General features: G+C 37.6%; 1 protein-coding gene across 4 annotated transcripts in view; it reads right to left on the reverse strand.

Moving 5' to 3' along the window:
* Nucleotides 1-270: 270 nt before the first annotated feature.
* ZNF800 (zinc finger protein 800) overlaps nucleotides 271-26,563 on the reverse strand; it is a 147,659-nt gene continuing 121,366 nt past the window's right edge. For 3 of the 4 annotated variants that reach the window (XM_041727454.1, XM_041727453.1, XM_041727455.1), the window contains exon 6: nucleotides 271-1,448. In XM_041727454.1, the coding sequence (XP_041583388.1) occupies nucleotides 1,262-1,448 (187 nt within the window). In that variant the 3' untranslated portion in view covers nucleotides 271-1,261. Of the gene's footprint in view, nucleotides 1,449-10,833; nucleotides 26,424-26,563 lie in introns of those variants that run through there. The other variant, XM_041727456.1, reaches the window with a different exon arrangement.

A 26,563-nucleotide genomic window follows, 5' to 3' on the forward strand; every position in this document is an offset into this window, starting at 1 on the left:
AAGTCAATTGAAAGAAATTGAGGCTCAAGACCGCTGAGAGCACTGTATTTCAAGGATGATTACCATGATGGACCTACATGTCTAGACTAGTCAAGGAAGAAGTGAATCTAAAACAGAGGCTGATGGGGCGGGGGGGAGATGGGGGAAGGAGGATAATGGATTATCTGTCAGTCAACAAGGGATCCGGAAGGACAGGAAGATGGTGATTGGAGTGGAATGTCTGATAATGTGTTAGTTCGGGTCCTTCTAGAAGCAGACACCAAGGCAGGGTTCAGCTTGCAAGAGTTTTATTAAGGGAACATCTGTGAAGGAAAAACAAAGAAACGGGGAGAGGGAGGCGGAGGCCGTCACACCATAATGCAAGTCTGACACCAAGGAAAGGAAGGGGGCGCGGGTTGAGCAAGGAGAGCCTCAGACTACATGCAGCAGTTCTAAGAAAGTTTGGGCCAGGCTGCCGGGGCGGCCCACGCACACCGCTCCGCTCCTCGCTCCGAGTCCGGCACGTGCCACCGCGGGGCGGCGCGCTCGGCGCTCCGCGAGGGGCTGGGGGTAGCCCGGGAGCAGCGCGGCCTCGGCCTCGGCCTCGCCGCGGACTGAGCGCACCTCCTGGGAAGGCAACTTAGAACCATGGGGGCGAGGGCGGATTCCGAAGGACAGAAACGGTCCTTGGAGGCGAAGCGAGCTACCAGGAGGGGGCTGGATGTTGGGAGTTCAAGTTCAGCCACAGTTATGCATCACACACTCCAGACTGCGTCGACGACCCCGTAGCCACTGGGGATCTGTACACCGATTAAAACGGTCTTCTGGCAGCCGGGGGGGGGGGGGGGGGGCAGCTTGCTGACACAGGACTGAGGCCCAGACGACCCGGGCGGTGGCTAGTCTACGAAGAACTCATGATGAAAGAGACTGCCTAGGAAGCTGGGAAGTTACGAGGAGGGAAGAGGCGGCCACCGGCCTGTGACAAGATTCTCCAGGAAGCCGGGCTGGGGCAGGCAGGATGAGGAGGTGAGCTCTGAGAGCCGACTCGCCGGCCCTAAGGCACACGGGCCTCCCGAGGGGCCGCGCGGGCAGGCGCTCCGGCTGCACCCGCTTCGCCGCAGCGACGGGCTGAGGGCGGTGCGCGCGGCCGCCCCCGCGGGGCTCGCCGCGGGCGGGGAGGAAGGCGGGCCGCGGCGGGGCGCCGGAGGCACTCGGGCTGCGGCGGGGCGCTGGCGTAGTCCCGCCGGCGGCCGGGCGGCGGCGCTCAGGGGCCTGAGGCGGGTCAGGGCGGCGCGGGCCTGCCGAGGCCGCGGGCGGCGTGCTGGCGCTCCCGGGCGGCGCCCCCGCGGAGCTTGGCGCGGCAGCTGGCGGCGGCCTGGCGCGTGGTGACGGCGCCCGCGGGCGGGCAGCGGCTCCCCGGGGCGGCCGGGCGCAGGGCGGCGGCGCTGCGGGGCGACGGCTTCCCGAGGCTTCGGCCCGCACGGGCGGCAGCGGTCCCCATGGAGAAAGACAAAGACACGCCGGTTAGAAACGGGACCCACGCGCCGGCTGCTCCCGGCCAAGCCGGGACACGCAACCCCCCCGTCAGCGCGCTGCCGCCTCCGCCCAACAGGTTGTCCCACGGCCCCGGCCCCGGGGGAACCAGCGTCCGGCTGAAGCCTCTCCCAGGTTCGGGCAATGTAAGGAAAGAGGAAAGGTATCAAAACCCTGATGTAAAAAAACAAACAAACAAACAAACAAACAAAAACACACACAAAACCTGACGTTTTCTTCACACTCCGGCCCTGCGATTCTAGCTTTAAAATTTTCCCGTAAGGAATAATTATGAATACATACAAAATGTCCATAGTGTTCAGTTCAGTATCTATAACAGAAAACAACAAAAACAAAAGGAAAAAAAAAATAGAGGAAAAAAAACTGGAAATAGCCTATATCCAACAGTAAGGTGTGGGTTACAGTCTTTTTCTTATAGTGGATATTAGCCTGCTATTAAAATAACGCTGGGGAATAATACCTAATCATATGGAAAATCATCAGTTTTCATCCCCATTTGTAGTGTGTGTGGAGGGATGTGTACTTCCTTATACGTGGACATACACAACACACCACAGATGTATTTTACACAGATGTGTAAAATAATGGGAGAGAAACACCCCAAAATGTTAGTCATCTCCAGGTGATGAGGCCGCAGGTAATCTTGAACTATTTCCCAAATTGTATACAATAAGCACATTTTATTTTTATGATAAAAACAAGTTAATTTAATAAAATTTTACTCCATTCTTATGGATCCATTCTGTCTCGCAATTCAAATTTATGAAAATAATCCTATTGTTTAGCAAACTGGTGGGCATCAGATTTTAAGAATGATGGATGATGCCCAGAAGTATTTTTTCTTGAAAGGTTCTGAGTAAATCAGAGTATTACAAAGCAGTTTATCCCTTAAATATTCTGGTCTTTTGTGAAGTTATACCTTATTTTACAGTAGTAATCATTTCTACTTCAGACAAAAGTTCGGGGCAAGGAAGTTTTCTGGGCTTTTAACAAACTTAATTTGATTTATGATCGCCACAGACTTGGGGACACAAAGTTTACTAAAAACAAAAAATATATATGTTTTTGGAAATGTTTTATACAATACCAATGTTTTAACAATGTATTCAACAATTTTCTCTTTAACTTAAAAGAACCTAGTGGGAGCAAAATTAAAATGTTACAATGAACTAGAGTCAAACATCCTGGTCTTTCAAGAGAACACGTTAACATTTTTAGCAGTTAATTAATCCTTAGTAAGTCTGTTTTGCCAAACCTTGTCCCAGGAAAATGCATAAAGACCATAAAATTATACTGATATAATGTAGGGGTAGGACGCCGGGCACTATTGTTAAATTGATAGAAAGTCTGTAAGTTCCAATGATATTTTAAGCCAAAGTGACCTCAGAGTTGTCGGGTTGATTTTACTTAATGATGGAACAAACCCAAGGTTAGCTGTTCATCAGAATATTGCTTAAATAGGGGCGCCTGGGTGGCTCAGTCAATTGAGCGGCTGCCTTCTGCTCAGGTCATGATCCTTCGGTCCTGGGATCAAGCCCCACATGGGGCTCCCGGCTCAGCGGGGAATCTGTTTCTCCCTCTCCCTCTGCTCCTCTGCCTGCTTATGTTCACGTTCTCTCTCAAATAAATAAAATCTTAAAAAAAAAAAAAAAAAAAGAATATTGCTTAAATATATGATGACCTAATCATCCACACCGTCCTGCAAGTTTCCCTGTTTCTGAAGGGACTAGATAAAATCATCATATCTAGAGGCACACCTCTAGTAAATATTCATCAGAAATTAAATTTACAGGGAACAAATCCTAAGAGGCCAAAAGTTTGTATTAACTCATCACTCCTGCACAAAAAGAAGGTTGGTTGTCTGAGGTGTTTATAAAGCATTCTCTCTCCAAAAACCTTATTTTTCCACCAAATAAGTTATAACATAAACAGGATTAAATACAGATAAAACAGAGGAGCATTTATTTTTCGTGCTGTAGTCCAACTTTCAATATCCATTCAGTGAGTGATTCAATTTAATTTGACATTTTTGAGTACCTATTGTCTCAGGCATTGTGCTTACACTACTAAAACCAAAAAAAAAAAAAAAGGGTAACAGGGGGTTCCTACCTTTGAGAAGCTCTATCTAGAAAATTACCTTCAGATTATTAGGCTAACTCAGACCCTGGAGCTAATCTAAATCCCTAAATCACCCCTCAGTCCTGCCAAAGCTTTCCTTCTCACATTCTTTACATGAGCTTTCTAATTTCCTGTCATTCCTTTGCTCAGATTCATCTATAGCATCCCACTATCTCCACACTAGCTAAATTATTAATTCTTAATCTTTCAGGGGAGTCAAAGACCAGTCTGAGATTCTGATTAAAGATACAGACTTTGTCCTCCAGAAACATGCACACAAATGCATATACCATATCCTTTATTTCACTGCACTGGAAACAGATTTCCTGAACATATGCAATATATTAAAAAAAAAATATTTATAAAGGATTATGCCTCCCTCACATTGTTATTTTTCATAAAAGAAAAATGGTGCCTTCCTGAAGAAAATTCATTTAAAAAATTCTAACTGCTCAAGTAGAGTAAATCTCAATGAGATCTGGCTTATTGATATGAAATTGTGATACGGTCTTTGACACAGTAACATGTACATCTTCTTCGATAATCAACTGCAACTTTTTTTCTCCACGGTAACAGTACTGAAATCTTTGACTCACAAAGATACACAGAACCAAAGCAGAATTCCACAGAATGCTTTGTCAGGTTGAGGTAGTCTCTGTACTGGAACACTAAATTCCTACAAGACTTTCAAGCTAGAGTCAAGTAACATTATTTCCTCTGCTTTCACATTCAATTAAGACCTCTAGAAAGGCAGCAAACCTTTGTCTAGTAGAGAAAAAAACATCATATTCTGTTCCTCTTTCTTGGTAATACCTCTTGGAAAGGTGATGACAGCAGCTGATATAGAAAGTAATGAGACACAATGACACGTGGCTATCCTTCCCTCATCAAAGCAGGAAAGCCATGATGTATACCTGACATGACTGGCTCACATCTGCCCTCAGAGGACTATCATTTTTTTTCTTCCATTTGAATATTAGATAGATAGAGAATTATTTTGAAAATGTTGACAGTCTTTCCAAATTTCCAAAAAGTGTCCTAAAGTGGAATTCTTCTTTGATGTGAAGCTTGATGCACTGAGAGGCATCAATAGTTTCATCCAGTTACATGCTGAACACCCACGTCTTTCTAATTCTGAAGATATCTGACATAATTGACTGCCTCAATTCTCTTTCATGGACTGTATTTTAAGGAACTTTGCACCAAACTACTGGACTCTCCACTTCCCTAACATACACTATTATTTCTCACCTCCATGCCTTTGTGCTTGGCATTTCACCCATCAAAAAATGTCTTCTCCCTCCTTTCATCTATTCAAACACTACCCATCCCTCAAGACCCAGACCAAAGCCACTCCTGACAAGGTTTCCCTGATTGTCTCCGTCTGAAATGATCTTTCCATTTTCTGAACTCCCACAACAGTTGAGACCACCAGCTTCAAAAATGCACCATTACCTATATTTTCACAAATACCAGAAAGAGCTATGGCCACGTTTCTACCATTTTCCTAAATCTCTTTTGCCACCCTTAAAAGAATAACTAGGTGGATGAAGAGGGAGGCTGACAATGCTTGTCACTAGAGTGACCAACTGATTCATCTGAATTATTCCTTTCCATGCTTATTTTCATACAAAAAGTTTATGTGCCAACTGTGTATTTGTCATATCTGTAATACCATCGTTGACTGTTGAATACACTATCATCATACATCTACTTCTGGGGTTTTCAATCATTGCCTCTCAATTCCATGGCCATCCTGGTATTGAGAGGCAATTCTGCCTCTCAATTCCATAGCAATGCTGCTACCATTTTCAAAATAACTTTACATTCTAGAAGAAAGAATTTAAGCAGATCTTGAAATGAAGGTAAGCATGATTATATGGAAAGGGCTGTAACTGACATCATCTGTTCAAATAAGATATAAAATTATATATATTCTAGAGCTGAGCAGTAACTTGAAGATGATCTTTTTCAATAGAGTCACATTGCAGATGGAAAACTGTGGAGAATGAGGTATTTTGGAGCAAAAAACCAAAATTTGAAAGGAATCAAAGTCTCAAAAACAAAATGGTAACAAAATCATTCAGAGCCAGAAAGGTTTGTCCTAATTAGTTCATGGATTCATCATTAAGGATAAGTGAAATTAAGGAGTTAAAAAGAATTAAATAATAAAGAATGAAAATAACTCAAAATGTGAAAGATGAAACAGATCAGTCATCTAAAGAAATGACCCAAAGACTGTCTTTGACGCTACAAGTATTAAGGTGACCTGAACTCACCACCACTTATTTTTATCAATATTTTAATCATTTAATTACTGTATGCCAGGCACACAGTAATTTTATTTTAATTTTGGACTAAGTATTTTACAGATGTGAATGCAATTTTATTAAACTGTAATGGGAAGAAATTGCTAAAGGAGATCATCTATAGTAACTATGTTACGAAAAAATCAAGAACTCAAAAGCTGGCCATCTGTCTGCAGCCTGATCTAGTAAAAAGGATGTTCTGAGAATTGAAGAACATCTGGTCTGAGTGGCAAATATATTCCCTGGGAAAGATGAATGCATTATACTACCAGAACTTGCTGATTTTGGTCACTGAGAACTGATTTGATGCTCATCAAGCAATCTTCTAATTATAATTTAGTAGATTGTAGATTTGCCTATTTGAAGAAAATACCCTGAGCCATAAACATGAGAAGCCAGTATGCCTGGTATCTCTCATTGCAAATTTTAAAACTAGCATTGTGGAATTTACACACCAGTATCTAGAAGGCTGGTTAGAATAACACAGTTCTCTAGTACCCAGTCACCTTGCCAGATCAACCAATCATCAAGGCCAGCCTTAGAAAGTAATGGCCATGTCAAAGTTACCTATGAGACCTGGCAGAGAGACTAGCCTACCCTATCTTGTTCACCACCTTCAAATTACAATACCATGATTTCAAACACACACGTAAACATATACACATCCATGCAGAGCATGTTCACACACACACACACGAACCAATTAGGAATGAAAATGATGGAAAAGGGGGGAAGAAAATATAGTGTTTCTCAAGGCTCCAGGGCACCACCTTGTGAATTTAGAGCTTAGTTTTTACAGCAGAGAAGGCTGGAGATTTTTAATGGCACCAGTGTTTGTTTCACTTATTAAAGGAAATTAGTCACCTACACACACACACACACACACACACACACACACACACACACAAATTCAAGTAGAAGTAGAATTGGGACATATAAACTTACATCAAAGAGTAAATATCAAAACAAAACATTTCCTGTGTCTCACATAATATGTGGTTACTTAAGGGTTTCGTTTTTGTTTGGGGTGCAGGGTGCATTGTCAGTTTTTGTTTTCTTATAACATCTGCATAGGAGAGACACCTACAAATTATAGCAAGGTTCTAACATGACTTATCACAATTTCTGACAAGACTTTAGTTCTCAATTTTACAGCAAGAATTCCAAAGTCAGAATCCAATAGAACAGTAGAACCCTATATCCAGGGTTGAGGTTAACATACATATAAAGCTACACTAATACTATAAGCCTGAAAGATATGATCTTACTTGTTCTACTACTGAATTTTAACTATTGGGAAAGTATTATGAAAATATACTTTTAGTGCGATTAACTTTTTCCCAATCGGTAATGGAGTTATAATTAATCCCATTTTCAAACAGAACTACTCAGTAAGTAATACATTGAGAAGTACTGCCATCTTTGGGAGAATGTAGTATTACTGTCTATCTAAAGTAAAATTCAAATATAAATACTTAACCTCTATAAATCCTATCATGGACATTTGGCATGGGACACATATTTTTAATGGATTTGCCTTTTGTGATATAGTTTGGTCCAAAAGATCTAAAATTATCTAAAATAAAAGATCTTTAGAAAGATCTAAAATTCTTTAGATCCATTAATCTCTGAAAGATAAAGCAATAATTGCATTGATAACAGATACAGGTTAGCCAAAATAAACCCAAAATAATCGATTAAGGATACATTTTTATACAGATGATGATGAGTCATATCAAGAAGATTAAAACACAATCTGTTTTGAGAAACAAATGAAAAACTATTTGTTATTTGCATATATGAGGTTGGAGATTTGAAAATTTAGAAAATGGGTGCCTGGTTGGCTCAGTCAGATCAAGTGTGACTCTTGATCTTGAGGTTGTGAGTTTGAGCCCCACACTGGTTGTAGATTACTTAAAAATAAAATCTTTTTAAAAAACGGTATTTAAAAATTTAGAAATACTTGTGGTTTGATATTAAAACATCATTGCTTTTTACTGGCACTGAGAAATTAAAACTGTTTTGTACATACCAAAGATTTTTACACAAATCTAAAGGTAAATCATTTCCCTGAAAATTTTACCTGGCATTTCTTTCTCAAATGGAAAAGAAAATAACCCAATCAGCTATTTTTGGTTACTAGCAGTAATAATTATTATATATATTTCACTTTTTATTAAACTTCAATATTTATCATAAAATAAATGAGTGACCATGATCTCTTTCTGAAAGCAATGTGAAATACTACATTATGGTCACATGAAGAACTCAGTATATACTAGAAACAAAGAATAATTTAACACTCGGTCCTGAACAAAAACTGATGGTTTAAATAACAGTATAGTAAAATGAAAGTTCACAGGCCAAAGAATTAAAATATCTGGGTTCTACAAAGTTCATACATACTGCTATGTAGGGGGAAAAATTGGGGAAAAAAACTCCACAAGGCACAGAATGGTGTAAAAATATGCTACTATTTGCATAAAGGGGAATGTATACATTTATATGTTTATATAGACATAGAACAGCTCTTGAAAGCCCAAGAAACTGGTAACTTGGCTCTGAGATAGAGAATGAGGGAACAGACAGATGGGATAGGAAGAAAACTTACCTTTCACAGAACACTTCATCGTACTGTTTTTTTTTTTTTACGTGTAGATGTTATTACCTACTAAAATAATCTTTAAGAGATAGCTGGTCTCTATTCCTGACTTCTTAACTACATGTGAGCCCTGGTGCAATCACTTAACTTTCTCCGCTTTAAAATGAGGCTCTATTAACTCTCTAGAGTTCCCATCTGCAATTCAACAGAATTATGGCTCAAAGGATGGCATATACAAAATGCCAGGTGGCTAAAAAAAATTACTATTGGACTTGCTTTGCAGGGACTTATATACATGATATTATAATTATTTACATTTCTACCTGCTCTAAGAAAAAAAAAGCACCATAGCAAGCAAATGAGTCTGGGAATAAAATTGGTGCTTGGCAACTCAACAGTGTTTCTCTTTGTTTCTGGTTAATCTTCCTTCTTTACACATTTAAACTAGTGCTTACAAGATACCGACTCCCAGAATATATTTTGATAAATGAATAAATATTAAAAATAATTGTAAAAAGGTAGAATTTTGGGAAGCCCGGGTGGGTCAGCGGTTTAGCGCTGCCTTCAGCCCAGGGCCTGATCCTGGAGACCCAGGATTGAGTCCCACGTCGGGCTCCCCACATGCAGTCTGCTTCTCCCTCTGCCTGTGTCTCTGCCTCTCTGTGTGTGTGTGTGTGTGTGTGTGTGTGTGTGTGCCTCTCATGAATAAATAAAATCTTTAAAAAAAAATAGTAGAATTTTTGTGGTACAGTTTAAAAATGAATCCTGAGATGTGAAAAAAAGCTGAAAAATCACCCTCTAGTCTCATAAAATTAGCCCAAGAATCTCCTAAAATCATTCATGATCTTCATGAACACTAGATACTAACAGAACTAGAGTAGGCAAGAGGAGAGAGAGCAACAGAAAGGTTAGGCCAAAGGAAGACATGAAGAGGACCCTGAAAAGAAAGAAACCCAAACTGACATCTGGAGAACAGAGAACAGGAAAAGACCTGGTGATCCATTTATTCATGATGATACTGCACTTCAAAGGGCTTAGAGTCTAGTCACGGGGACAGTCTAGTTAAATAATAATGAAACAATAACACAAAGGATGAGCGTGAAAAATAAGAGGTTAGGTAAATGTGAGTTCATCAGAGGAAGAGCTTCAAACACGGGTTGGGGCTCTCAAGAACAGATTCATAAAAGAAATAGGATTTTGAAATCTGAGTGATAAGCAAAATGATGGTGGTAGCATGGGCTAAATAAAGTCAGCAAGGAAAGTCAGTGCTGGTAGCAGGATGATGAATTTAGTTTTAGTCATAGTTTGATTTTAAATAATAACTTTACAAAACCTGTTAGAAATTATTTTCAAATACTTGGTTGCCAAATTTCCTTCACAGACTACTACGCAGGAGTGATGACAGGCTAGTATGCTATCAAAAGTGACTAAACAGGCTCAAATACAAGATCAATATGCATCTAGATGTAAGTTTTAATAGAGCAGGTTTTGGATATGAGAAAATCACACTTCCACAGGATGTTTGGCAAACCTCTTCCAGTATGTTCTTGCAAGTACCTAGCATCATTTCCTATCACAACCTTCATACTCAGGAGTCAGCTCCACCCAAGATACACAAAACCAGGAAATCAAGAGGTGCCAGTTTTACTTTTCCATTGATTAAGTTCTGTGAACCGGGTCTAGGTGATGTAATAAAGTGCTGTGGATTTTACTACATAAGAAAGAATGTCAAAACAAAATAAATCAAAAAACCACCCTCTATCTCTCAGTGATTTGCTAAAGCTAAAAGAATAATAAGCACTTAATAAATGTTGGCATAATACATAATATAAATTCAAGATACTCACTATCTTATGGGTAAAGAATCTGTGTGTGTTATTGGTAACATGGTAAATCTTTTAAGAAATTTCTAAGCAAAATTTCTGAAATGGTGGCACAGGATAAGAAAGAATACCAACAAATATAAAGAAGGTTGTTAAGTCCTCAATGCAGAAAATATATATTCTAAAATTCTACTCTTCATTTTTTTTACAATCCTTCAAGTGCCTAAATACACAAATTACCTTTATTCAATAATCTCTTAGTGACTTAATGAAGTGAGAATGGGTATATAAAGGCTTGCCAGGAAAAAAAAAATCAATGTTTAAAAACAAATTTATTTAGAAAAGAAGATTTGAAACAAGTATTAGTTAAAAGTTTATTATTTATTTTTTTAATATTTTATTTATTTATTCATGAGAGACAGAGAGAGGCAGAGGGAGAAGCAGGCTCCATGCATGGAGCCCGACATGGAACTCGATCCTGCGTCTCCAGGATCACGCCCTGGGCGGAAGTCAGCACCAAACCACTGAGCCACCTGGGCTGCCCAAAGTTTATGATTTAAAATAATTCTGTGCTACAGCAATGCACTTTGTGTTCTCCTGACATGAATATTAGGTTTATGCCAATGCCTATTATTAAAGTTCAAATAACAAGAAAAAGAAATTCTTTTCAAAGCATTAGAACAGAAAACTTAAAAGTTTTTTTTCTCATTTTGCTATAGATTATAAGACTATAATTTAGCTGTCCTCATCTAGTTCAAGTCTGTCAGCATTTGACTTCAGTTTTTAAGGGTCATAGCTCATCTATAAAATTCACTCTATTAAAACTAGACACAGAAAGTCTCTCAGGAATTCTTCCCTTTAAAGGCAGATCTTAAAAGTTAATCAAAAGCTGGGTAGCTCACATGGTATACAGACCTGAGCTTTCAGTACTAAGTCACTGATTTCAATCCCAAGCAGGGCTGACTTCTTAAAACTCATCACATACCCTCCTCAGTATTCATTGGCCTGGGCAGAATAAACAGGCTGCTTCATGTCAGCTCTGAGGGCACATCAATTTCCACCTGGAGAGCTCCAGTGGCTATTAAGATGGCAAGATTTAAAGCTTCATTGTTAGGTTCTCCCTTCAGAAAGGAGATGAAAAGAAATCTGGAGAAAGCAGTGAGGGCTACAGGAATATATATATGACAATGCAGGACCTAGCTTTTAACTGTTATCTTAAATATTCACATATCCAAAAATTGCAACTTGGCAAAGTAAAATTAACATACTTCAATCACCTGTTCAATGTTTACTAGCACATTTTTCCCCTTAGAATCTGGCTGTGGATACTAAATTAAGTTTATCATATGGGTTACGTCAGATTCTATTGGTTTAGTGAGATGGCTTCCTCCTAGTTTTCAGAAATAGTTTCTGCCTTGATCAGAAGCATAGAGACTAGAGACACCTGAATGGCTCAGTCAGTTAAGGTTCTGACTCTTGATTTTGGCTCAGGTCATGATCTCAGGGTTGTGACATCGAGCCCTGCATTAGACTTTGCACTGGACGTGGAGCCTGCTTAAGATTCATTCTCTCTCTCTCTCTCTCTCTCCTGCTCCTCCCCATGCCCCTTTTCTCTCTCTCCCCCTCTTTGGAAGGAAGGAATGAAGGAAAGGGACTAAGTCACAAATTCTGCACGTATCAAAGGTATAGGACTCAACAAACAGATCTTGTTCAGTCTAAAAACACTTTTATTTTTTAAAATAAGTTATTTCCTTTCTAAAGATAGTCTTTTAAAAATAGGTCTCACAGATTTTTTGTAAAGCCCTCTAAATATAACACAGGTTAGTTCACACTGCCTAAAAGTATTACAATTTAATTATCCAGCACCTCCTAGAGTAATACCAAATATATGTTACATTATAGACTGTACACATGGCAGCAAGAAGCAGTAGTAGTTGGGGCAGATGGAGAATCAGTGCTAGTCAATCATCATTTCCCAAATGAAAAACTGAAATAGAAAGGCACTGACCTAAATTATGCAATAAACCAAAGAATGTGAATAGTATAATATGCTATTTATTATTCTTTGTAACCTCTTCAAAACCTAGGGCTTAAAATGCACATACGCTATTGACTCATAAACCTCAAGCCCCTGGACAATCTCTCTCTTGACCTATATAGTCTGTATCTCCTGGTCCTACTAAGTATCTCCAATGAGATGTTCCAAAAGCACATCAAACTCAACACATCTAAACTTTAATTCAACATTCTCCCCCGGAAAAATGTTCCTCCCTACCTGTGTTCCCTACCTTGAAGAATGGTCTAACCCACTTACCCAACCAAAATTCCCAAACCTGCCAATCATATTCAATTCCTTATTCATCTCCACTGCCTGGAAAATTCCACTTCTGAAATATAGTATCCACGTCTGTCTACACAGGTTTCATTGCCTTACCTAAATGTAAGCCCTTATCACTTCCTACTTAGATTTCTGGAGCTTGTTTCTATTTGATTTTCCCATCACAAATCTTACTTTCCACCCCAATTCAATCTCCTCAATTCTATCAGATACCCCTGCTTCAGATCCTTCAACAGCTAATCTTCAAAATGATTAAAACTACTTGGTTGGTACATAAGATCTTTCTTGATTTGGCCATCACTTTGTCTCATATTCCTTCTCTTGGTCTACATATGATCTCATGTCTCTGCACCCACCTGGAACCTATCTCTATCAAAATTCAATTCAGGGGGATCCCTGGGGGGCTCAGCAGTTCAGCGCCTGCCTTTGGCCCAGGGTGTGATCCTGGAGTCCCAGGACCGAGTCCCCCGTCGGGCTCCCTGCATGGAGCCTGCTTCTCCCTCTGCCTGTGTCTCTGCCTTTCTCTCTCTCTATCATGAATAAATAAACTCTTAAAAAAAATTCAAGAATGAATTTAGGGAATTCTGAAAAGTCTTCCCCAACCCTCCAGAGTGCTTTAATATTCCACTTGTGTATACCCTTATAATGTGTTCTTCTTCCATGAGAAGGAACTGTTTATCTCTGTAACCCTAGTACCTAACGCAGTGCCTCACACAAGGCATGAGCTCAAAATGCCTAACTGAATGAATGACACTAAACTACAAAACAGTGAAATCTGAAGAAAATGCATCAAATTCTTTGATTTCTGATACCTGAGCAAGCTTCACAAGGGCAATTTGCTTATTATTACAGATCTATCCCTAGATATTTTTAAACTATTTCAGTTTCTAGTAAGTTTGTTAAATTGAAATCTTCAATCTTCAAAAGGCAAATAAAGACCTCATTTCAAACACAACTAGTCCTACAAGTAATAAACACTTTAATTAACATGTGGTATAAAGGCCTGCATCACTCAAGAAGCTAAAAAGGAATCTGGGTTGACTTGACCTAGCAAATACCTGTTTGCCTGAATGTCTAGAGTACCACCTATCATCAATAACAGGTAAACAAATCTAGCTGCCACCACCCAATGGCCCCCAAATCAAATGCAGTCACCTCACATCTGTGTGAGTGTGTCAATGTAATTATTGACTCCCATCCTTACAGAAATAAATGCAAAAGACAGAAGAGAGAAGCCCATTACTATTACAGGAAATCTAGAACTACAGACCAAGGTCTGTGAGAATATAGAAGAGTCTAGGACCCTGTAACTTCTCTGCCTCTGCTATCTCCTGTTTGCCTATACTGTAAGCTATCACCCATCCACTCCTTCAACAAATATTTTCAAAGCATCCCTATGTCCCAAGCATTGTGCTAGGCACAGGGCCAACTGAACTGTTCTCAGTCTCTTACATAAATCTCTCCACTGGGAAGACAGACATTAAATCAATGCACAAATATAAGCATAATTATAAACTGTATTATATGATAAGAAGGAAAGGAATATGAAACAGAACCACAAGGAAGACATACTTCAGGCTGTCTTTTACTCAGATGTGACAATTAAGCCAAGACCTGAGACTAAGTCAAGTGACAAACATACAGTAACAGCAGATCTGTGTTTTAGGAAGATAGTTCTGACAGCAGCATGGAAGGGAGATTAGAAAGGAGGTCAGTTACAAGACTAATGCAATAGTGTAGGCAAGAGATAAGAGTCCAAATTAAGCTACCAAATATGGAGATGGCAAGGAGGAGCCAATGTAAAAAACATTCAAAGGCAGGTGGATAGGCATTGATCACTGATCAGGTGAAGAGTTTTAAGAGAGAAAAAAAAGTCAAGGTATTTCCTAGGATTCTAATTATTCTAGGGAACTAGGAAAGGTAGGAGTATTAAAAACTCAAACAGGGAACACATATAGAAGGAACAAGTTTAAAGTGAAGATAATTAGTTTACTGAGTTTTTGTTGCATTTAAGGTACTGGAGAAACATCCATAAGAGAGGTGTCTGACATGCAACTTTGAAAGCAAATGGTCTTCTAATCAAGAGAATAGCCAGGCTAGAAAACAGGTCTGGGGTCATCTTCACTGAAGTGATAACTGATACTCTGAAAGTGAAAGAATTGTTGAGACAGTATAAAAAAAGAAAAAGGTCTAAGGAAATTGTGATCCATATTAAAAGGCCTAGTAACAAATGCCAGTGGCAAGCTAGAAAGGATCAGAGTTCACAGGAACATCAGTTCAACAAATATTTATCAACATTCACCATGTTCCAGGTGCTATGATAGATGTCAGAGGTATAAAGATGGAAGCCCTGCCCTTATAACGCTTATAGCCTAAGGAAAAGGTACAAATAGATCATTTCAATATAGGTACTGATGGGGCACTATAAAACACACAGGGGGGAATCTAGCCAAACCTAGGAAGTCAGGAAATACTCACTGAAGGACATAGTGTCTGATATAAAGCTTCAAGACTAAGTAAAATCATGCAAAGAAAGTTGGTAAGGGAAAACTAGATGAAATCAAGAGAATATTCTAAACTTTTGGAACGCTAAGCAGGATAATGGATAGTGAAAAGAACTGGAAGAAGTTGAGAGGTGAAAGTGATTTAAACTGGAAAGAGTTGGGATCCCTGGGTGGCGCAGTGGTTTAGCGCCTGCCTTTGGCCCAGGGCGCGATCCTGGAGACCAGGGATCGAATCCCACGTCAGGCTCCCGGTGCATGGAGCCTGCTTCTCCCTCTGCCTACGTCTCTGCCTCTCTCTCTCTCTGTGACTATCATAAAAAAATTTAAAAAAAAATAAACTGGAAAGAGTTATTCTTGGAAGAAAATAAGATGGGAAAAGTGGGCAAGGGTTTTCTTTTGTAGAAAGTTTACAAAAAAATTGGGGGAAATGTTACAGAAGAGAGACTGGAGGAGGCTGACAGGTTATATGAGGATTTAGGAAGAGATATGGGTAAAAGAATGTGTATGAAGTTTACTAAGCTTTATATAATTGTACCTTTCTATCTCAGAAAATTTCTGTAAAATAGTTTTCCAAAGATTCTTGGGCTTGTCTGGTTTTTTTAGGATACAATACCATGCTGAGACTAGCCCAAGGTGACTCATATAATTGACCATAGAAAGTCTGGGAAAAGTAAATTTGTATTAATGGCCATGAAGAGGTCAAGCATGATGAAATGCAAGAAGCCCCTGGATTTAGCACTTATGTGGCCACTGATGACCTTCAAGTGAACTTTTAATAGAAATGTAGGGGTGAAAAAAATTGCCATTAATTTGCAAGGGAATGGTATAGGCATGACACTATATCATTCATTCATTCAACAAATATTGAATGCCTACTATGTACCAGGAACCATCCTAGGCCCTGAGGAATCAATGGTGATCAAGACACAAATCTAAGAGCTTTATAGTCAAAGGAGAAGAAAAACAAGGAAATAGACAGTTACAATGAAATCAGTGCTAAAACAGAGCAGTATGAAAGTACATGGAACCCTGATAGTGAAAAGGAGAAAGAGATGACAGCAACTAGATTAAAGATAGTATGGAGGCAAAATTGACTTTCTAGCTGAAAGAAATTTAAGCATGTTGGTGGGTTGAGGGGGATAAACCTGTGGAAAAAGGAGCACAGAAGATGGTTGTTGGAGGAAGGTCTTGGGGAAAAAGATTGGCAAGGTATAAGTATTGGACTTGGAAAATAAGAACACTTCTTTCTTCAAAAAACCAAAGCAGGAAGAGGGGATAAAAAAATAATGGAAATGCAGAAGAGGAGCATAAAGAAATGTCCTCTACCTTTTGCCATGATACTTGCTTCTTACAAGGAAGCAAAAATATAGTTGGAGGCTTTAAGTACAGTGGAAAAGTTTTGAAGTAGGCAATGTGAGAATTAGATAAATGAAATAGCTCATCAATCCCAATCCCTAAGATTACACAAATGACAGAAGGAGCAATCAACAATTAGTTGCTTGCTTTTTGTTTAGATCTGGGAGTAGAATAGGAAGCGTAATGTGAGCTGCACTTCAAAGAATTCAATAGGCATGAATTAAACAAAAGTAAACTTTAAAGGAATTATCAAAATAAATCACTAAATGTATACAAATACAGGGTGCATTACTGAGTAGCAATGGCACAAGCTTAGAAGCTCACACAAAGAAGGCAGACAACAGAAGCCATCAGTAACAGAAATAAAGAGGAACTCACAGGTAGAGAAACTATGCAGATTAGAAGATGAGGTAATGGGAAGACAAGCTTAAAAGCAGAGATATATTGCTTTTATAGACTAATGATAAGCCTGAAGATAACTGATGTAATGTTCCTGCCTCCCCCTTTTCCTTCCTTCAACATTCTCTTAGCACCTGTCATATGCCAGGTATACTGTGAGGCACTGCTGATACAAAGACAAGACATAATTCTTGCTTATAAACCTAGAGTATGTTCATGAACCCACAGCCAATGTTTACAACAAAAGAATAAAATCAAAAGCCACTTGGAGTTTTGCTACTCAAACTATACATGCTTCTATAAGACATTAACAACAAAGGAGCAAAATTATATGAAAAGTTCATATAATTTTCAGCAATCAGCAAAAGGTGCTATCAAAAATGGCAGATTAAAGACTCATAAAATAATACGTTCTAACTTAATAAACTGCTATGTATCTTGGCTTTATCACAGATGTTACATCTGACTTTTCATTAAATGGTTGGATTAATGCCAACAAAAAGGCAATGAACTGCAAACGGCAAAGATAACCAGAAACTAAGTGCTAGAAAGTATTTCAGCAGTAAATTAATAATAATTTTAGTGATAACAGTAATAATGCATATTTATTGAGTTCTTACTTGAGCTAGGCATTCTGCTAAGTATATTATATATATAATTAAGTTTGTATAAGTTCTCACAAAAAAACCTATCTATGAGGTAGCCTCTAATATCATTTTATAGACAAGAAAACTGAAGCTAAGAAAGATTAAGTAACTAGTAACTTGAGGAGCCGGACTTGAACTCAGGTCTGCATGGTTCTTAAAAATCCTTGCCTTAACCACTGTATCACTGTTTCCTCAAAAGAATGGAATAGTGCCAGGCACATGATGATACTTTCATCTTGAATAGTGTCATTGAAGGAATGAACAAAAGGACATAAAGCAGCAATTGCAAAGTGAACCCAAATATGGAAAACACAATTAGAAAAGCATAAGTGATGCTTTAAGGATTCACTAAATCATCAACTCAAACTGTACAGTACAACTGGAGGTGTCTGAAAACCTGCCACAATTGGCAGAATGGCCTAAAATAACTCACAGGAGTTGTGATGTTCTTTCTGAGTGAAAACTTCAGGCTATTAATCTGCAAAGCCAAAGATGGAACCACCACCAGGCGGTTCAGAAAAGGAACTGCAGATGCTGACCAGAAAACTCCCACATTTTCTCAGTATGCAAAGGACTGGTGCTATATGACATAAGAGTCAAGCCCCCAGGTTACCTTTAATTCTATCACCTTTTTGGGCTTTGGGGTGGGTTTTTTCTTTTTCAGAGCAAAATAGATTCACACTATGAATCTGGTATCTACCAACTTTGACTTTTTTTTCTTAACTGAAGACGAACATACTATGTTCTATTAGTTTAAGGTGTACAATATCATTGAACAATTCTATACATTACACAGCACCCATCACAGTAAGTGTACTCTTACTCCTCTTTATCTAATTCTATCACCATTAAAATGAAAGAAAATCATGTGTACTGGAACAATGATTATCTTGTAGTACTATCCAGACCCCTCTTCTAAAAAATTCCCACCAAGATGCCTTTTATTGGGTACAGGAACATGTTTTGTGGTCACTAACTCTGCCACCAAGACCACCAATAACAGGAGCAACAGAGAGCATCTACACCAAGAGCAGCCAATCTATAGCAATTTATGGCCAATAATCTCTGAAGAGGCCTGGCATGGGAGACTTGCCCCCCAAGAAATGCTTCTAACTCACCTAATCAGATTTTCTCTTACAGGAGTCTGAACTCAAGCTATACAGAGGAAAAATAGCTGAAAAGCAGAGAAGGCAAGCAGAAGTAGTGAGGCAGTTATAACCATATTGAGAAGATATAGAATGAGGTAGTTTAAAAATAAAAAGTAAAAGCAGAATCTGAGAAGGGCTAAAAGCAGCAGAGAAGTAATAATGCTGCTAAGATGGCCACACCCAGTTACTAAAGTTGCATTGTTTTTTTTTTTTCCAGTTTCTATTAACACCTAGGTGAAATCTATATGGTGATGGTAAAGCCAGTTTTTACATAAGGTCTAGCCACTTCGCTCTCCCTTATTTCTCCATGTAAGCTATCTAATAAACTTCTCATAACTAGCTACAGACCAACTAAATTCTGTCATGCTTGCAACCAAAAAAAAATGTGTAGTACAGTATTTTTATATGAGTGCATGTGCACTCACACACCTACAATTAGATGACAAGGAGTTAGGTGGTGTGTAGCAATTCAAACATTGTGGGTCTTAACTTTCATCTTGTAGCATTTGCGATTTGAAGACACTGTTACTTAGCTCTAGTTAACTGTTTTAGAAAAAAGGGCCTTCAAAGATGCATCTTAAACCCTAAAATTTAGTAATTCCTATCATTAGAGATTAAAAAGAGATCCAAGCAAGCTACAGGAAACAAAACCATCATCTCTTCCTCTCGTGTGCACAAAAATCAGTTTGTGTCCAATTTTATGGCAAGTGAGTGATTTTATTCTCTCGTATCACAAGAAACAATTGACTAGTTAAGATGGCCAAGCAAAGGACAAATTAGAAATATATGAAAATGTTTTGAAAAAAGTTTAACTTGAGGATATACTGAAAATTACTCATAAATTTCACTAAGTATGTTCTTACCTATCTTTATTACAGTCCCATTACCCTATCTTATCACCTCAAAGCCTGCCCATTCAAAGGAAAGGAGAATGAAGGTCAGAAAGTCTCAACCATCTACAAATGCCTAGCACACTAAATTCCAAGGAATTCCAAAAATATCTAATGATCAAAAGGCTTGAAAATGACCTAGGTAGGCATTCTCCTACAGAAGCTTATACAAAATGCCTCTAACAATTTATATGTCAAAAATTAAAGAAAACTATATAAAACTCCTTTCCCTGAAAGTATAAATTTTTTTCACATAATTCAATCATTTGTGCACACAATGATTCTTAGTGCTTCGCTATTTTTTTTCTTAGAAAGTATTCCTTGCTTTACCTTTCCATCCAAAATAAAAGCTACCAGTCACAACGAGTATTTTGGGGTTCAGGTCTACCAAAGCACTAGTCTATGGAAGAGTCTCAGTTTCTTAAAAAATACTTTTGCACAGCTTTTAGGAAGTCTGACTAAAGTTCCATTTCTCAGAGCTACTTTATTTTCAAGATAATCCCACAGATAGAAGAGATTAAAAACCAATATTCAAAACCTGAGTTGTAATAACAGTTCCATGCACTTGGGGTTCATTTTGGTGTAATAACTTTTCCTTTCAACATAGCATCATCACACACTCTTGTACTCAAAGTGTTATGAGATTATATAAAGCAGGGACACCAGATAGATTATATAAAGCGAGGACACCCAGATAGGTTGCAAGTTATTATTGTTCAAGCATTCAGAGTGAGGTTTGCTTGGTTTATTTGGCTTGGCTATTTTTTCAAGCATATCATTCTATTTCTTAAACATTACAGTGTTTTGTGTGACAGGAATATGCTCCAGATACCTGACGCAAGTATTTGAATATCAGAATCACTAAGCAGCCACACAACACAGGTGTTGGAAGCCCAGCATTTGATCTGAAGTTGAGAATATGAAGGTTCATCCAAACCTAGGGACAAAGGTTCTCTGATGTTGCAAATTATACAAGTCCCTAAATATTAAAATTTTATTATCTTATTGTTAAAAAAGCAAAATCAAAAACAGTCAGGTGCGTGGGTAAACCCTTTTAGCAGATAATCTAACAGTACTTGGGCCTCAAGTGAAATTTGGAGTACTGCCACTAATTACTACCAGTGGCAAGACTCTTGAAAAAGTACCATTTCCTCTTATCTCTTCATGACACATTTACCAACGAAATTCCTGACCTGGCCCAAATTATGCTTTCCTGAAGAATCCGCTCGTTCCATAATTGAAGCTTTCTTTCAAATAGTACTGCACACATACTTTTGTTGTATAGAAACATTTCAGGGACACCTGGGTGGCTCAGTGGTTGAGCCTTCGGCTCAGGGCATGATCCCAGGTCCGAGGATCGAGTATCCCATCAGGCTCTCTGTGAGAAGCCTGCTTCTCTCTCTGCCTGTGTCTTTGCCTCTCTCTCTGTGGGTCTCGGATGAATAAATAAAAAATCTTTATAGAAACATTTCAGCTATGTTAATATTTGTTCCATGTCAATATTCTGCACATGACCAAAAATAAAATATTTGTGTGATGGGGCAGATACTAGTGAGAATTTTAAGACAGAGGAGTTATTCTGAGGAGTAACCATAAAAATAAAGCCGAACTTAAGATGAATGTGCTTAAAACTACCTAATACCTTTTTCAAGATAAAAAAATCTAAGAATAGTAAACTGGTACTATCTGATCAGAAGAAAATAATAAAAATAATTAGATGTCTTCATTGTCCCAATTAAATACAAAGCAGCACTTAAAATCTGATGTGTAGCAATGAAGTTCTCTCTTCTAATGTATCTCTTTCAATCTAAACTTCAAGTGGCAATAAAAAACATTACACATTTTAAAATGGTATGAAAATCACTTAAGTAACCATATCTAACACTTAATGTAACATGCCAAGCACTATTCTAAATATTTCACATGTACTTTTCATTTTATCCTCAGAACCCTATGAGGTAAATATTATCCCCATTTCACAGGTAAGGTAACTGGGGAACAGAATGTTTAAGTTAAGTTGTACAAAGTCACATAGGAAGTAATTATGGATCCAAAATTTTCACCAATTAACTTAACTCCAGATTATTACATAAAGCTGCCAATAAGGTAATGTAGTGAATGTGCTTTGCAAATGGTAAAATGTGCAAATACAACATGAATTAAGAGCACATGCTTTGTAGTCATACCTAGTGTCAAGTCTCAATTCTATAATTTACTACCCATGTGAACTTAAGTAAATCACTGAACTTCTCTAAGCTTCAACCTCCTACTCTATAAAATAGAGATAATAAAGTAACAGTTCTTATTGGCGGATTTTACTAGTCCATCTTCTTAGTAGATGAGGGGCATTATGCATGTAAAGGATTAGGAGAGTGCTTGGCATAATAACTCCATGAATGTTCATTATTACTATCTAATACTAAGAGTTCTGTTTATTAACATAAACTCTCATTTTAGTACTGAGCATTTTCTAAAGTAAGTAAATCAATATGGAGGTATAAAAGTTCATGAAATTAAGACCCAAAGTCTCAAAGTATATGACAGCACAATTCTGAGATGGAAAAGGCTACCACTTACTTTAATATCATTATTAAGTTTTTATTTAAAGTGCCTGGATATACATGAAAATGTGCTAGGCACTAAGCAAAATTATTAAGACATAGTCCCTGACTTCAAAAATACACAATCAAGCAAATTAAACTCTGCGGAGTGGGCACAAACAGCAGAACTTCCTACTTTGGGCATCTTCCCAACCAGACACAACTATGGTCTTCATTAAGTTCCCCTCTGCTTATGGTGTGGTAGTGGTGAATATACATGCAGAAAAAGTGTTCAAAAAGAAATAATAAACTCAGTAAACAGAATTTAGAGTGATAAAGATTTAGGAACAAATGAGCTGACTTTCTACCCTCTTACCTTCTCAAAAAACATTTTGGCTATCTTGATACTAATGATCTGTTAATTAACCAGAAGAGAAACCAATTCTAAAAGAGAGGAGGAATGAATTTGAAAGTTAGAAAAGCCAAAATAAATGCAGGTGAGTTTAAGTGAAAAATGTTTTATTCAGCATTCTATCATGCACCTAATGTCTTAGAAACCAAACAAGTAATAGCCAATCTTAAGATTGCTGATCCTTACTCCTTTCCAAGCCTGAGGTTTCTGTTGTTAGCTTTTAAAAGTCAAAGGAGGAGGAAAGAAAAGCACAGGGTACAGAAGAAAACAGCCAACATCATGCTGCACATATCTTAGAGCTCAGCTTCTGATCAACTAATAAGAGCTAAATCATAATCCTGGGAATCCTTGGATTCCATTATAAAGGTAACTTCTAAAACTCCTAAGTAAGGATCTAGAATATTTCCAGGAGACCTGGAAACCTAATTCTAAAGTTTAAAAAGCACTTCTTTTCTAGTGGTCATGCTATTTGAAAGATCCTTCGCAACTTCACAACAGGAAATGATACCACTCTTGCCTCCCTCTATCTCCATACCTTCTTGATAGAACACCTATGGAGAAACTCCTCTGTCCATACCCACAGTCTAAAACCATAGCAATACCACAAAATTCCTTCTACTGCATCCATGGGCTCTTTAAAGCAAACCGAGTAGAAGAGCCTATAGATCATAAAGCAATACTACAAATACACATTCCTTTAAAAAAAGGTACTTTTCAATAATACAAGCAATCTGTGTCAACCAAAAACTTAGCTCATATCCATAAAAGTAGGCCAAAAATCAAGGATGGGTAGTAATTTACATATTCTGCAAGAATATGTGTGTGTGTGTGTGTGTGCGTGTGTATTTCAAAAAGAAGCTTTTCTTCCTACTAAGGTCACGAGGAAAGAGTGGGTAAAACAGAAACATGAACAAACAACAGCAAAAATGGGTATTATGCATACAAGGTCTATCTGTATGTTCTAATGAACACCTGCCCAGTGTCAGCCATACCTCACATTCAGCTCTCACTTGCACTATCCAAACTTATGAAATTGAAATGCAAGCCATACTTTTTACTGTTTCTCCTCTTCCACTGCACTTAGCTGTGGAAGGTACCTCAGGAAACAAGAGATGAATTCTACAGGAAAACTCTTAATTGATGAAACAACAGCAACATAGATAAAATCTGTAGCCAGAGATAAGTTTTAGTATCAAATAAGCAGTTTCTGATGGCTCTTAACCTACTTAATTACTTATCCCCACAACAAAAAGTGCTATAAATATTTGCTTATACAGCCTGCATGCAGAAAAGCTTCTGGCACAAATTTCCTAGGACTCTTCTCATAAGAGCCTCAAGCCTGAGCCCTCTGAGAAGATACAGCACATGAGTCAAGATAAAACCAAAAAGTAAAGATGAAGACCAGAAAGAAATACAAAGAACAAAGAATTTCAAATAACTTACTTGTTCATTCTACCTTTCTAAACTTGTCCCAATTTAGCCTCCAACTCCTATCTGCCATAAACTATTAATTTGTCTACTATGATAAAACATTCCAACTCTCTCTAGGCAATTCTAATTTAGACAGACATATCCTGACATAGTGCTATTTTTTCCTCTATGATCCAGATGTGTATTATTTTGGCAGTCCTTGGAATCCTTAATTCCTCCTTCTAAATTTCTGCTCTGTGGCCCTAGAGCTAATGGAGGAAACCAACTGGGAATAGTCCTGTAGAAATAGGTGAGCTGCAGTAAAGGAATTCCAACAATTGGGCTCCCCTCCACCAACATCAGGCTATTTTTCTTTCTTCCCTATAGTACTTAAAAAGTAAAGTAGAGAGCAAGAGGCTGACATACAGATGAGAGGCTGTAGCAAAGAGCCACCCCCAGCTTTTTAGGAATACTCGTATCTTTTCACTGGTTGTAGATACTTAAGTCTGGAAAGCATCTTTGGAATATGTCTTGTGTGTAAGAATGCATAAAAGAGAACACCTTGCAAAAGTCAAACATACAGATTTAATAATGTGCAACTAATGACGATGGTTTATAAATGAAATACCACCTACACATTTAGTTCCCTAAATATATTATGCTATTAATCATTAAAGTTAGATCTATAAGTACAAGTTTTCCACATGTGGAAGAGTAAATGTTTTTAAATTAAAGAGAAATTATCACTCTAATTCTTAAAAATAAAACTATCAGGGTATATAATTCAAGTGTAGCTGCTCATAGTCACTGAATAAACTTAAATTTGATAAAACATTTAAGTTTCAACCAATGCACCTTTGTTGAAGCACATTTAGCTGAAATAACTTTGAGTCTGGTTTATTTCCATCACATATAGTACATTTTTCCAACAAGAGCATGTACATTCAATATAGAACATTTCCAGCAACAGTTACAGTCTTTCTAGTTTCCTTTCACAGTATATTTTAGTGCAAAGCACTGGGAAGGGTAAATGTTTTTCTAGCTATAGAAGCATTTTATTATGACCTTGTGGATCTTCAACATTTTAAAATTTTATACAAAAGTATATAGATGGACAGGGTCCCTCCTAAGTACAGGTGTGAACCTCTATAAAAACATGGTAAATTCTCTGCTGTACCTTTTAAAATTATAATTTGACAAAAATTACTAAAAAATAAAATATTCCCTAAAAAGTACAAAATATTGATACACAAAAACCTGCCCAATATTTCATAAAGATAGATGTACTTCTGTTTTTCCTAAAATCTTGATTACAAAAAAATGGATAAGAATTCATTATTTTCCAAATTTTACAGTAGGAATCAAATATCATCTAAAGTAGTCTTTTAAGATTTTACCTGGGAGAAAAAAAATTCAGGGTTTACACTCCCATCTTCCTTTTTTAGCAATATTTAAAGATATAAACTAATATCATAAGAAGTGGTTGTGCATGGATTGTCTGCATCCATAAAATATCAGTAACCTATTTACTACCTTCATACTAACATTAGTAAATGTGTGGTCTTAAAAAAAAAAAAAAAAGAAAGAAAGAAACTGAAAATTAAGTTGCATCTATTATTAAAGTGCTTTGTATAAAATTTAAAGAAAAAAAGGGGGAATGTTTAATTTTCATAAAAACTTCAGATGTTTACAAATAAAAAATGTAATGATCCATGGATGAAAATGAACTGGAACTTTCCTGTAGTATATTATTTTAAAATGAAACTCAAACATTTAAGTGCTGGAGAACAAGTTAGAAAAAAAATGAATGTAAAAATAATTACAAATATTTAGTAGGCTAAATATTTATAATATGTTGATGCTAATTTCTTTTGGTCCTAACATATACTCACTAGGAAATATATCTGTACAACCCAGATGAAAATTTTGCCAAATAAAGTGAAACAAAACTAAAATCACTAAGATATAGTCTTTTCATCAATAAAAATCACCAGTGGTGATATATATTCTTCAGGTTGTTCTAGCTATAGAAGCATCTTATTATGTTGATCACTTTAATCAACAAATTGTTTGGAAAACAAAATTTGCAATGTTTTTGTAAAAACTGCAGACCAAATGCACAAGGTCAAGGGTGGTTAGCTGATAGACTGTGATGACAATACGTAATGTCACAGCTACTTGAAAGTGCTGGGAGAGGCAGTGCCTTAGAAACAAGTGGTTAGATGGTTATTATTTTAGTCAGAAAACAGTAGTTACAGTCGAATATTTATGAAAATGTTTTTCCTTTTTTTTTTCTCATAGTACCATTTGAAGACGTTTAGTGGTTCTAACACCAATTTAAAGTCTTTCCACAAAAATGAACTCCAAACCTTTTCGTACATCACTTGAAGTTATCTGAGGAGAAATGGGAATAAATGAACACTTTTGAGTTTACCAATAAAACCTTGTTTTTAAAATTATACAACAGTAAATGACTTCTAAAGGATGGTTTCATCTCAAGTTTCCACAAATAAAAAAATGTGTGATACTCAAAC

This window comes from Vulpes lagopus, chromosome 13 (genome assembly GCF_018345385.1).
Source record: "Vulpes lagopus strain Blue_001 chromosome 13, ASM1834538v1, whole genome shotgun sequence".
In the NCBI taxonomy this organism is placed as follows: Eukaryota; Metazoa; Chordata; class Mammalia; order Carnivora; family Canidae; genus Vulpes; species Vulpes lagopus.